The sequence below is a fragment of the Solanum dulcamara genome, chromosome 12 (assembly GCF_947179165.1).
Source record: "Solanum dulcamara chromosome 12, daSolDulc1.2, whole genome shotgun sequence".
In the NCBI taxonomy this organism is placed as follows: Eukaryota; Viridiplantae; Streptophyta; class Magnoliopsida; order Solanales; family Solanaceae; genus Solanum; species Solanum dulcamara.
Genome location: NC_077248.1, coordinates 7,689,326 through 7,703,713, shown reverse-complemented (window position 1 = coordinate 7,703,713; position 14,388 = coordinate 7,689,326). Strand labels below are relative to the sequence as shown.

Genomic DNA, 14,388 nt, shown 5'->3' with positions numbered 1-14,388 from the left:
ATTTAAATATCTTATTTATATTCTTGAATTTCATGATCAATTAGGATGCATATTATAGTAAATGAAGAAACACAAATATATAGTCTCAATCAAGATTTGCAACACAAGACATATACAACAACAACAACCCAGTGAAATCCCACAACGTAGGGCAACACAAGACATATCCAACTCAGTTCCTTACAACTCCTTTATGTTATTCTTTAATTCTAAGATTTGCAAGTTTTTTTTATATTTCAAGAACTTCCTTTTACATTCTTATGAGTTATATTTTCATAAGTAATCATTAATTTGAAACGAACTAATAGGAGGAAGACATATAATTGGGAACATTTGTTTAATCCACCCCCAAGTGTAGGATTTGTACTCGTAAATAGGATGCAATATGAGTAATTTTGTTATTATCGTTCATATTGAGACTATATATGTTAAAGACATATTTGTCCCTTTTGTTTTTGGCAAATATCTCCTTACAATCCATTTGGAATTTCTCTATTTTTCCTTCATCTCACAGTAAGCTGGTGAGATATTCCACATATCAGGAACCCAAACAGACTAATGCATACAAGAACAAAAACAAAATTACAAGCACTGTTTTGAATTGTGATCACATATGGGAAAAGTTTGCTAGCTTATTTAGCCACGGAAGAGAGTATTATTTTCTTATATATTACAACGCCGTATTATAGTTCTTGTATATACAAAATCAATCCCTGTCAGAAAATGCAGAAACTCATGACTCCTAGCATCAACCGCATCACTTAGCCAAATACCAAGCGCAAATGTTTCTTCTGTGAGGCAAAGACAGTTGCTTGAATTGTGAAGAAAATTAGGGGTCCTCCACGTGCAATCAGAAATAAGAACTAATATGTACAGAATACAAGACTGCAAAACAAACATAAAGTAGAGATCAGAACTTAGCACGTCATTAACAGCAAGAAGTTGTACAAAGTCTACATGAAATGCCTAGAAGCATGTAACAAATCCATCTACTGTAAAATAAAGTGCAAAGAAGCCACAAATTGCAGCTGGATACAGTGGAAAGTTAGGCTGGAACTCTGCACCCCAAGGGTGTGGCCTAGTGGTCAATGAAGTGGGTAAGAACCATGATGTCTCAGATTCAAAATCCATCAGAGACAAAAACACTAGGTGATTTCTTCTCATCTGTCCTAACCTTGGTGGATAAATTTACCTGATACATATTAGGTGGCAAGTATTGTCCATCGATTATGCCTTTCGGCCTGATCTCAGGCCCTGACTCACCCTCCGTGGATGAACCTTGCAGAGGAACCCTTATGTTTTAGCCCGGACACCACGGTTATCCAAAAAAAAAAAAAGTTAGGCTGGAACTTTCAATAATTTTTTCCTCCTATTGATGCCATGGCTAGTGTAAGGAAGTGCCGAACTTAACATAGGGAAACAACATTCAGATGCTCAATCAGTGTTCTGAGCATATCACAACTCGAAGAAAATGTCAAGGCGAGAAGTTTACACCAAAAATTCAAGCCAAATTTCAACTAATTTGAACTAACTCAAGTGTAACACTCTGTTAAACTTGGACTAAGTGTTGACATACCAGAGGGGCAACAGTTCTTAAAATTCATTAGTTTCAAGAGACAGATATCGATACACAAACCAGAAATAATTAATAAAGAATGTCAAAGATGTGAAGAAATCATATATTTACTACAGCATTTACGTGAGGAACTGCATGTCTGTACAATCTGGTTGTGTTGCAAGATTTATATGAGCGGTCCCAACATATCCATGATAGCGGAAAAAGAGGGGCGTTTCCACTGCTCACTGCAATATTAGAAGTAATTTTAATAAAACACATCAATACAATCCCAAACTAGCTTGGAAAAGAATAGGAGCAACATACTTCACCCAGCAAGCTTCAATAATAGTTGTCACCGAATGATTCAAGTCACATGGAATTTCAAGCCTCATACCCTTAAAGCCAACAGCTGCTACTACCTACAGTATCAAATGCATTACACCATGTAACACATCATGTGCAATATCAAAGAGACTGTTCAACAATCACAAGGCTAGACAGACTGTTCCATTTTGATCTTTCAAATATTAAACTCGACTCAAAAGCTAGAATATCCAACAAAGAAACAGCACTAGATGCGCACACATCAAAACAAAACAATGGATGCAATATAACATTACTGATGTCACAATAAGCACACAATCTTTCAGTTGTTTCCATTCCATTCCTAACTTTCCGAAAAAATGAAATGTTAGTAATCAAAGCAACTTTACAAAGAGAATTATATGATGTCCTCCCCCTACTGCAGGTACAGTTTCAATCCAAATTCATTTGCTTTCGCAGTGATGCTTTATTCAAACTTTTCTTCTCAGATTTACCTTTTCACGAAAAAGGGGCTATGATACAAAATATGCACACTGTGAAGAGATCAACAACATAATAGAACAACCTACACCCATAGTAATGGAAATGAGAATCCCTGTGACTTTCCTATTCACTGCAGCATGGATGATTAGCTTTCTGCATAAACCACGATCTTTTAACGAAGTTTCCTATATATACCAGTTAAGAAGAGGTACTAACATAAGAGGAATAAAACGACCCTTCATGCAGTGGCTGACGCCAAACTGGAAATTGCCCTTCTCCCTAATAAAAGCAATCCCAAGACCAACATATCTTAACATTCCAAGAGAGAGCTTAAGGTCCTTTCACTTAATATATTACCTAGTCCCCTCAGATTGTATTCATTAGGTAACCTTTTATACCTTTCCCATGACTAGAAATACTTCAAAATTACAAAATACAAACCTGTGGTGGGTTCAAATTACTCCAAGGTTGTTGCAATGTTGTCAGCTCCCACAAGATGACACCAAAGCTGTATATATCAGATTTCTCATTTGACAGCTCATCACGGAGAACTTCAGGTGCCATCCATTCTGGCTATTATGATAAGTACCAAATCATATTTATTCCTTTTCTTTTAGTTATCACCAAATGCCAAATATTGACAAAAGATAAAAGCACCAGATGTAGAACTTACAGTCCCGGTAGCTGACTTTGATGACAAAAATGTATTAGCTTTTAATTGAGAAAGACCAAAATCACAAACCTGAAAAAGATATTTGACAGGAGTGGCACATGTAATACCATTTGTAGATAGAGTAACTTCAATAATATAAAGTACACACAAAAATATGTAATAGTAACATGAAGTGCTACTGTTAGCGGTAAGTCATTGCCAATTTCGAGCAAGATAACCAAGTTTTGTGAGCACTCAGTAGAGTCAAATCTAAAGTTGGCTATGCTCCATTCTTGTCATCATGAAACATCAAGACAACTACACATGAGGGGAGCACAAGAGATGGTCATATTGCATCTATGCATATAGCTAACCCAAGAGTGTGGTCAATGAAGTGGGTTGAGAACCATGAGGTCTCAAGTTTAAATCCCAGCAAAGACATAATAGGTTATTCCTTTCCACCTGGTCTAGCCTTGATGGACAGAGTTACCAAGAGGTATCCCGTGACATTAGTCGAGGTGCGCACAAGCCGGAGATGATGCATGTCAAAATGTATCTCTTTTCTTTCTGTTGTTTATATTGTTTGAAACCAGACTAAAATTTTTATGGATAAGCTATAAAGAACAAACTCTTTTAATGATCACATACATGGCATGCATTGAAGAACATGCAGATGATGCATATCAAAATGTATCTCTTTTCTTTCTGTTGTTTGAATTGTTTGAAACCAGACTAACATGTTCTCAGTCAGATCTGGCTAGTCAAATTAGATGATCAAGAATTCACATAATCCACATGCAAAGACATACTTCTGAAGATAGAGGACAGAGGTATTATACAAATCTTTTTAGAATAGGACAGGAACTGATTGAATAAGAACAGTAGAGAAGAGGCAGGGAAGGATAAGACATTTCATAATTATACATACGCCTATTCCAACCAGCACTCCAGATATCAATGTCTACAAAAAATAAGAAATACTATGAACCCAAACATAGAGCACGGCAAAAATGACTTTCCATTTAGAAGGAATCTCCAAGATTATGCGCTGTTTTTAAAAAGTTTGGTCGATTAGAATTTAGGGTGTGTTTGGTATGAAGGGAAATGTTTTTACAGGGAAAAAAAATTGAAAAATTATTTTCAGGAAAATAAGTAGTCTTACTTATTGATAAGTAAGCAGAAAATATGATTCCAAGAGCATTTATATATAATCAAGGCAAACAATATGGCGGTGGGGGTGGCGGGGTGTGAGGTGGGTAGGAGACAGTCAGCATACGATGCCACTAACAGAACTTGTATATTCGCTACTCCCACTAGGGAAGTCATTTTTCTGCTTTATAAGGAACTTGATTCTCTAGAGAAAATGTTTTCCAAAATATTTTAACTAGGATAATTGGAAAAACAAAACACTACCCTAGTGTTCTACATGGATTGCAACTTTTAACTCTCCATCATTTGAGAAATCTGATGTAAGCTATCCTGCTATAGAACTTGCATTAAAATCTTCATTTAGTTCAAAGATTCTGAAACTACCAAGTCCAGTCTTCACTTAGTTAAAAGATTCTGAAGCTACAACGTCTATTCCCTACCTGTTGAACCATGAAATGTAAGTTTTGTAAGCCACCTTAAATAAACAGAGATTGGCAAGGAAGACGCGTCTCAAACTAGAAAAAATGTCCCATCAAGGATCCCACAGATTAGACCACTACTTGGACAGCCCCAGTTTGAGAAGATATCAACTGGAGGCATCGCACTTTTGTGCAGACTAAAGAGGTTCTTAGTCTCACCTTCACTGTATATTTTTTATCCACCAGAATATTTGGAGATTTTAAATCACGGTGAACAACAGGTGGTTTGCGTTTATGAAGATAATTCATCCCCTTTGCCTGCACAAGATGATAAAAGGCATTAGGTACATTAAAAAATTAAATTTGTAAGAGAAGGGGGAGCAGGGAGATACATATTCATACCACATCATAAGCCATACACAACCGACGCCTTTCATCCAATACCTCTCTCACACCAGGTTTATGAAGAAGCCTATGTAAGCTACCTCTGAAACACAGAATGGCATTTGACCGATCAGAAAAAACAAAAGAAAAAGCATAACACTTTATGCAATCATCTGAAGGTAGATCAGGTCACGACCTTGATAAATATTCTGTAACTATAGACAAGTTTGGTGGCTCAGTAACAGCACCCATGAAAAGCACAATATTTGGATGTCGCAACCTCTTCATAATTGCAACCTGCACCAACCAAATGGAAACTAAAATCAGAAGAATGGAGGAGGAAACAAATGATAAGTTGAGATCCACTGATCCTCATCTTTATACACCCATCTCTCCTTTTCTCTTCCATGTTCTTTCAGTTTATTAGTGAGGAGGGGAGCCCCAGACCGACCTCTCGTAAAAATTCCTTGTATCGCTCTGCATGAAAATCTTGTTCCATGAGAATTTTCACAGCAACATCCTAGAAAATACAAACTTCCATGAGAATGCAATTAGGAAGGAAACCAGTGAAATAGGATCTTTGATAAAAGTTACATCTCTGATTTGACATAATGAATGCTACCCCCCCTCCCACCCAACTCTCCCAAAAATAAAAGGTAAAGCAATATAATTCTTAAAGGAGATTCATAGCTACCATGTTTAGATAGAAACAAACAAATGCTGAAATCTGCTCCTATAAGTTTAAGGGCATTTCAAAAGTGTAAAAAAAAATAGTTTCGCGATGATTGATGGTACTAAAAAAGTACCAAGTAGTTGACTCAACATCCCTACAATCTCTCAAAATACATCAGGATCTAGTTGAAAAAACACAATGGAAGCAAAGGATCCGTATAGGTGATTACCGATTGGTTGAAATTAGGGGCTTGAATTTTGCACCTACATTAGGAGTCTGTTTGGTTTGGTTAGAAATTTGAATGACGGTGTTCTCCAATTTGGTTAGAAATCTAAATGACAACATATGGATGAGACTGAAATTTAAAGAACCCCTGGTTTACCTTAAAAGCAAACATATTGAAACTGGTCCAAATGGACATAAATAATACATAGAGCCGAACCCAACTATTTTGGGATTGAGGCATAGTTGACTGAAAATAATTAGAGAGAGATACATGTGGAATATGCTTCAAACACTTGGAAATAAACGGGCAATTGTCTTACAGAACCATTCCAGTCAGCACGGTGAACGGTGCCAAAAGACCCTGCAAATACAACAAAACAGTGTAAACTAGACGAGTTTTTTATGTTATGATATTATTTTATCCTAATATTATTGACATACAGTAAAATAAAACCAGAGTTAACACCATAAAAGTGGCTAGAAACCAGCAGACTGGGATTACCTGCCCCAATTCTCTCCTTGAGAACCAGATCATTCCAGGGAATATCCAGATCTTCTACATCAAGAACAAGTTCTCGACTTGGTTTAGCAGGAGCAAGTCTCCCTCCTCCCTCAAAGTACCTCTTGTCATTAATGGTATCTGTCCTTGCCTCAGATATTGTAATCAGTTGAGCATCTCCATACCTAATTGGAGGGACATTCTTCAAAGGAATCAAATCCTTTTCCTGGCTCATTGAGGTCAAAAACTTTGGAGGATGATATAATGCAGGAAGTTGAGAGCCTTTATTACATCTCTTTTTCCATGCATTTATTGGAGGCACAGGTAACCGTGAAACTTCATCACGATTGCTTGAAATAGGAACTGCACAGCCTCTATCCATGGAACTTCGGTCCGTTTGTACAGCATCCGCATCAACTGCAGTTCCTGAACCAAACAGTGAATTATGAAATCCCAAAACAAAACTAATTGATATAAATATCACTAATAAAACAGAAGGGAATCTGTTTGTAAACGAGAGTGGCAATTTCTTTGCAAATGAGATAAGAGGTTGAAACTACTTTCCTTGGTCTGGATACTCGAGGCTCAAAGTATAGACAAGCTAAAAGAATGACCATTTAAATCATACTAGTTCCTTGTCGTTTCGTCGTTGGGGACTACTGTTATTTAACTTGTTTTTACACAGTAGAAGCTCCTCTAGAAGGAAATGAAATACTATGATTTAAAAGAAACCTCATATGTATTACACTCAGAAGCAGTATTTTTAAAAGTTGTACTAACAATTGTATCGAAATTTTATCTACAATCTCCTTTGTTCATTTTTAACAAATCAATTCCATCCAAGAAGTCAGTATCAAATATCAGGCCCTTTAATCATTAATCAAAACAAAGAAAAAGTCAAAGAAAAGAGAGAACAACGAAGAAAATAGATGTCAAGATGATGGCAAACCCTCAAAGCTGAGAAGTGCAGTTTTAGACTTGAGGTTCTTGGTACCACAAAACTGTGGAGCTTAGTCTTTATTTTCTGGTTAGTACTATGCTGAAACAAACTCATCTATGATTAGATACTAATCTGTTGGAGTACCAGAGTCATCAAAGCCGAAAAGCTTATGATAGCATCAAGGACTACTTGGACCTCAACCACAAAGCGCAATAAAAGCATGGGTTTGGGCGGAAAACCAATAAAAACGGAAGAAAAAATAGTAACTACAAATTTAATTATAAAAAAATAAAAACATAAACTATAATTATCTAGCCAAGAGAAGATAAAACTATAATTAAATTAACTAAGCATGACATATGAGGTTTTCATGTTACGAAAGCTACTTTAAATTTATATTTTATAAGTAAAGACGCAGTTTTAGATTTCCATTGCTGGTTTTATCATACAAAATTTCTAATTTCTTATTCCTACTCTAGATCGGTCATAAATTATAAAATTTTGTTAACAATTCATATACCAATTGGCCAACTATATTTTACTGCCTACTGATACCTATAAAAGATTAGGCCCCCAGTGATGAGGTGTATGCCTTGGTGCCTGCACTAAAGTGCTACTGAAGTTAGGTGAAGTGTTCAGCCTGGGTTTCACCAAGTTTCAGGGTTTAAGCAATGTGTAGTACTGGAAAATGAAGAGAGAAGCAGCAAAAATTCTTAATTTTCATTGGAATTTTGTATTGGATGGATTAAAAACCAATGAATTCTCTGGAGAGATTCAGCTTTGTTATGGTCAAAGAATGCTAAAATTTCTTAGGAGGTGCAACAGCATGGAGGTTGTGAGAGAGAGAATCTTAAGTGCCTGTTTGGCACAAATCCGCTCAATCCAAAAAGATAACATGTGATTCATGAAAAAAGAAAGGAGTAGTATGATGTTACTATGAGCACCATTCAGGTTCAATTCCTCGTTGTGGACCTCAGTAACTTTAATGAACACAGGGGAACTGACTTGAACTTTAAGGAACATTCTTTGACTATAACAAGGCTCAATCTCTCCAGAGACCTCAGTAATTTTGATAAATACAGGGAAACAGACTTGAACTTTGAGGAACAGGAGTTCTGTGAAATAGCCATTGCAGACTCCAAAAGGAAACAAGGGAACTTTTACAAAAAGAAAAGAGCTTTAAGATTACTCTCCAGAACAATGTAAGCAAGTAATCGTCCTCATTCCTGTTTTATGCCCTCCAGTAAGAAAGCAGGTGACAACTATTGAACTCTGGATTGCAGGTGAACATGGGTAAAATTATCTGTTGGGTGTTCATGGAATGGAAAGACTATAAAGCAATTAAAGACTGTTATTCCCAAATAATAAAGTACCTATATGTACCACCAAAAATTACAGGGATGTCACAAGTTTAGGGGTAAATAAGTTCGGATATGAGAGAATTTTTCTGGATGTAGAAAAGCTGCAACATTTAACTGAATCCATTTTTGTGACCCCAAATAATTCTTAACCTCTTATCATATCATGGCAAAGGGCAAGCACAACATTCAGAAAATGATAAGAGTTCACAACAACCCAGATGAGCATTGAAGATTTTTATGTTTGTGTAGGCAAGTATCCATCAGATGATCACCTGCTAAGGGTTTTCTTCTTTATATTTCTTTTTGTTGTTGTTGTTGTTGGGGTTTTTTTTTTGTGGGGTGGGGGTGGGGGTGGGGGGGAGGAGTCAATACCTGCTGAAGAATCATCAAAGACCAGATTAAGTGATAGACAATCCGAAAAATACTGTTTAGCCAGTGACGTGAAATCCATGGCAGGTTCAACTTGTCCAAATCTCGGAAGGCGCAATGGTGAAGAAATTGAGATGGAAGATGGACCATTGAGCAATGAATTTGGTTCAGATAAACATCCTAGATCCCGAATCAAATCAACCAGGTATTCCCTGTATGGTGCATTTGCTTTGTGTCAATGCTTATGTACTTCTTTTTCTTAACATAAATAATTCTTATGTCCTTAAATATGAAGCTATCCAAAAAGCACAAAAGATATTGGAGTACTTTAAACCAATTTATGTGTGTGTGATTGCAGAAGTATACCGAACCTTTCTAGCAGAAGAATTCAACAGATAAAGCAGTCAGTAATTTCTTCACGTTCATCAAAGTTATAGCATTCAGAAAAACAAAATCCTGCTGTTCACCACACTGGCTTGCATCAGATTCCTGGTTATTTTTAATTTTAATTTTTCCACTTGATTTCCAGTTTTCCCTATCTTGGGGGCAGAGCAGATGAAAAGAAGGATATTTCTTTGAATTGAAATTGTAAATCTTAAATCTAATGATTAAGACAGTATGAGGTAGAAACGAAGTCAATTTCATGAAGTATTGAGATTTCAACCTCAGTGTGCTTTAAATGAACCACCATTCTCACTCAACTATTTCAATTGCAAAACCAGGAAACAGAGCATATAAAAACTAGGAGAAGCAGCTGTGAAGACAAAGCAGAAATTTAATCTAAATCATTGAAAACTGTGTTAATCTTTAATTCAATGTTTTACAGCATGCTTCTACAAAGGGAACTGAACATAATACAAAACTTCACCATGGTCATTTTACCAGATCCATGTAATGTACTTCCTATTCTTCACAAAACCAGCTTTACATATTCCAGAGAAAGCATAAATAACTAGTGAAATGAAAGTCGACCCCATCATACAGAAAAATGTTATTAGTGATGAAACAAATGGAAGTGACTGTATCATATACAAGACACCAACTTAATTTTTGGCAAATACAATTGACAGCATATTAATTACACATGATGAATAATATAGGTAGATAATTTTAAAGATCAGATACCAAGTACATGAGAATAATAGCTCTTCAAATAAAAAGTTGCAACACCAATTGCTATCTATTAAGACTTTCAATATATTGAAGAAACATGTTCTTTGAAATGATATTTATCTTTACAAAGCAATCCAAAAGGTGAATTAAAGTTTCCTTCCCCTTCTGTTCACAATAGGCAAGTTATACGATTTCTCTTTAATGCACTTGAAATGGAAACATATACCAGATATATTTCTGGATGCACACCTGTCAAGGTCAAATCGAACTAGACATGAGAAAGCATCGGATCTTTTACAATATTTACATCCTCTGGCAATTCGACATGGTAAATCAATGATGTCCGCCAGAACCTACAATCATCACATTTAAAGTTAATGACATCAAACTTGCTCAAGCAGCCCAATGAAAGGAACATCTTGATGGCATTTCATTTTACTTCAAGGGCAGAGTAATTCCAAAATAATTTACATAATTAGTAAAAAAAAATTGTGCTTTTCAATAGTAAACAATTAGTCAGTAATATGTCCAAATTAACTTTAGAGGTTAGATAGCTGACACGCAAAACAGCAAACAGACAATAATTTCAGTGTAACAAGGTAACAACATACTTTAAACAGCAATGCACGATGTCCACAAAGGCCAACAGAAAGGCTACCAATGGGAAACACAATGGATCCTAGGCAATCCTTCAGGTCATTACAACACTCCTTCCATATAGGAACGAAGTCACCTTCTCCGACAGAAGCTGCGCCTCTTATAAAGGGGATAGAAATTAATCGCTGAAAGAACCAAAAAACAAATCAAACCCATTGGGGTTTCTCAGAAAAACATTTTTAAAACTTACCCCATGTGATTGCAAACCAACTTTGCAAGCTGATCAACCACCTCTTTTGTGGTGTTGCAACTAGGGGACATGCTATGAACTTGATTTTGTAGTTCCTTTAAGCTGGGATCACTTCGCCGATCAATCAAAATCACTTCAACTGATGGTACTACAGAGGGATCAACAGCCTTCAAGGATTCAATTGATGGGATACGACCACTTTCTTGCAGATCTGAGCAGACTGTCCATACATATGGATCCATCCCCTGAATCAAGTAAAATCCATCGGGTATTTTGTCAAAGTACGACAAGCTCCCATTTACCTGGTACAGCATAAAGATGCAATGAAGAAAATGTCTTTTAAGTATGAAAGCCAGGAGTCTGGGAATGTATAGCCGGGTCAATTGAAAAAATAGACAAGATATTATAAGAACATAACATGAGAAACAATGATAATATAAGGCCATAGTCATATTGAAACTTCTATTCAGATACAACAAAAAAAAACATCAATTGATAACCAATATCTCATGCTACAATTTTCTTAAGTATCTAATCCTCTATCCTAAAATAAATATCCTTTCTATTATGGCTTATCATAATACCACATGCACTTTCTAGAGGATTAGCCCTTTGTCTAATGCTATAATACTACTCCAAAATTATAAAATAAGGTAACATGGGATCCACTTTCTTCATTAAACGGTAACATGGGATCTACTTTAATACTAATAAAGATTTAAACTTGCGAAAGATTAATTTTATCTCAACTTTGAGAACTGTTTTGACTGAATGAACATACAAGTATACAACAGTAACTTGAATGCTCATTTTCTTGTCAGTTAAATGGATCACTTTTGGGAAGGAGCGAGAATTAAATTTTAACTAATTTCATGCAGTTCTATTATTGCCTTTGGATATTATATGGTTGTGCTGGTTGAATGCAATGTATCTTGGGGTCATTTTTACTAATCCAGCAATAAACTGGAGTTTAAAAAAGTATTCCAGTGACAACTTCAAATATCCTCTTCGGTATTGGTCAATAAGGGGAATCTTCTAGGTAGTTGTACTTGGTACCTAATATATTGATACAATGAATTGGAAACAATGTTTGGGCCTTAATTTCAATATATTAACTGTTTTTTGAGAAAAAACTTAAACACCCTTACTATACAACTATACAACCAAATAGGTAGGCGTATAAATATTAGATACATAGGTAACCACTCATCACAGCTTTTCAGAAAGGTCATGTATTTGGAGGCACCACAAGACTCATAACGTACATATGACAGTTACAGGTATGAAGGTAAAGTTGAGAAATAAAGTCCTCATGATTATCTTACTTAGCTGCACATTCATCAACTGTACTTAGACAACAGTATAAGTCATACCACAGATAAAGTAAATCTCACATGTCTTCTTTTCCTTTTCAATCAAGAATTAGATTGTTGCCTTAACCTGATTTTGACAGGAAATTTATTTCACATTGATCATGCAACTATGTAAAGAAAGGCTGAAAATTTCCAATACATTAGGGCAAAATATAATACAGACATCCTTTGCACCACTGAGTATAGCATTTTTAGAGTAGCTAAGGACGTCAGACATCCTTGAGAGACCAAACAACTCAACAAAATCTAAAAGCATTCCTTTCATCCTCAACTTCTACATTACTTGATATGTCTTAGGATTTTCGATAGAAATTAGGATGTCATGATAATACAGAAAATACTCAGCTTTCAATGATATTGGGAAAGGATCCAGCAGTTAGAACCTCGGTCCCTTTTTCCGACCTAATCAACTGTCATCTAAGCATGGGAACATCTGCAATCTAAACTAGTATTCCTTTGTCTTTACTAAGAACTCTGATGCTTCTAGCTCCGAAACTTGGTGGATAATGGAACTCCTACCTTTCTCCAATAAACAGTAGACTTGGTTGACGATTCAAACTGATAATGTGTGCCTACCACAACTTGAGTTGTACTACCTTTACTAGTGACAAAGCCATAAAGGCTTAATCTGAACTAATATCTACTATTCCTCTATGTATTATTAAATATGTAATGGTGAAATTTTTCTTACAGCCTACAAAACAGAACCTGATATGGCGAACTTCATACTGTTAGCACACAATCTCATATTGAAATTTAAGGAATGGCATAAACAGAACGGAAATAGAGAAAAATCAACAAAATAGCATACAATACATACCCAGAATCGATGAGACACTGCCTCCACTGACGCAGATGAAGCTGAAGCACGGGATACCGATTCACCGGGCACATAATCCAACAAATTGGGATCATCAGCGCAGGTTGATTCGGCAGAGATCCGAAGAGCTAACATTAACTGCAGCTGGTAGCTCTCCTCAGTCTGCTGAGCCCAACTTTTAGACAACGAACCTCCACCACCTGAATTAGCACTAAGATGCCCAAATGAAACTCCGGAAATGGAACTCTCAGCAAAGCTGCCCTCACTTGACTGCGTCGGTAACACACTCGAGGTTTGAAACGGCGTCGTACCTATCCGACTCTGCGTTTCCATGATTCGATGATCAATCAAGTCCCAATATAATCCCTTATCACCTCTACTTTTGCTCCTCTTCACTGAATTAGACTCGTCATACAATTCTCCGGCGGAGAACTTTGGCGGTTGCTGCTGTAATATTGCATAATTTGACCGTCTACCAGGTACTTCCATGGAGTATCCTAACAATATCAAAGTCAAAACAAACCCTACCAAACTCTGGTTTTAGCGAATTGCAGCTTGAACTACTTGAGGACATGGGTAGCTTTTCGTTGTCCGGCGATCGGAAAATGGAGTAACAGTTTCAGTTCCCCAATTTCCCCCTTTTCGTTTCTTTTCTTTTTCTTCTTTTGCATTCATTCAGAGCTGAAGTTAGTTGTTGCTTTTAGGCCGAATTCTAAGGAATATTTTTGTTGAAAACGTATGTAGGAGTATTTATTTACTCCAAATCCAAACGTGCGGAACTATATCAATTAGTTTCATACTTTCATATTTGTCCTTGAAAAAATTATATTTTGTTAGGTTTCGGATGTTTTACAAGTGGGCCTCACTCGTAATTGGGAACTTGCCCACTTGGTATGTAATTATAGTCTCTTGTCTATATAATAGGCACAATTTTGTGCAAAAAAAGGAACACACAAAATAGAACATAGAGAGAAAATACTGCAAAACTCTTTTGCTCCTCTTGTTTTCTTTTTATTTTCCCCGCATTAATTTGTCCAGTTAATTTATTTTATATCACGTTATCAGTACAAAGCTCCGGCTATTTTTTTGAGGTAACAAAAAATAGTAAGAATTTTATTTTATTTAATTTTCATAAAATGGCAAATATTTCAAAATTTGAATTTGTGGCTCTGGACATTTCTCGAAAAGGCTACTCCTCA

At 36.1% G+C, this 14,388-nt stretch overlaps 1 protein-coding gene across 4 annotated transcripts; it reads right to left on the bottom strand.

Moving 5' to 3' along the window:
• Nucleotides 1-538: 538 nt before the first annotated feature.
• Nucleotides 539-13,952, bottom strand: LOC129875901 (serine/threonine-protein kinase CTR1-like). Of its 4 annotated transcripts, none has more exons than XR_008763230.1 (16): nt 13,190-13,950; nt 10,997-11,298; nt 10,761-10,905; nt 10,399-10,502; nt 9,040-9,248; nt 6,370-6,792; nt 6,188-6,228; nt 5,421-5,489; nt 5,166-5,266; nt 4,988-5,072; nt 4,805-4,903; nt 3,039-3,107; nt 2,807-2,938; nt 1,883-1,977; nt 1,688-1,803; nt 539-885 (listed from the first exon to the last, which is right to left on the bottom strand). XR_008763230.1 is itself a non-coding variant. In XM_055951136.1 (16 exons), the coding sequence occupies exons 1-15, from the start codon at nt 13,676-13,678 to the stop codon at nt 1,743-1,745; spliced, it is 2,424 nt and encodes an 807-aa protein (XP_055807111.1). In that variant the 5' UTR covers nt 13,679-13,950; the 3' UTR covers nt 539-885; nt 1,700-1,742. The 4 variants fall into 4 exon arrangements, 3 of the variants coding, with proteins under 3 accessions (XP_055807111.1, XP_055807112.1, XP_055807113.1); XM_055951136.1 differs by having other exon boundaries at nt 1,700-1,803; XM_055951137.1 differs by having other exon boundaries at nt 1,700-1,803; nt 6,370-6,783.
• Nucleotides 13,953-14,388: the final 436 nt, after the last annotated feature.

What these genes read in the sequence shown, in the direction of transcription:
- LOC129875901 (XM_055951136.1), bottom strand. Translation starts at nt 13,678, where the DNA reads ATGGAAGTACCTGGTAGACGGTCAAATTATGCAATATTACAGCAGCAA. An exon ending in CAGTGTCTCATCGATTCTGG is followed by an intron (nt 11,299 to 13,189) that starts GTATGTATTGTA and finishes ATGCTGTACCAG; the next exon opens with GTAAATGGGAGCTTGTCGTA. An exon ending in ATCGTGCATTGCTGTTTAAA is followed by an intron (nt 10,503 to 10,760) that starts GTATGTTGTTAC and finishes TGATGATTGTAG; the next exon opens with GTTCTGGCGGACATCATTGA.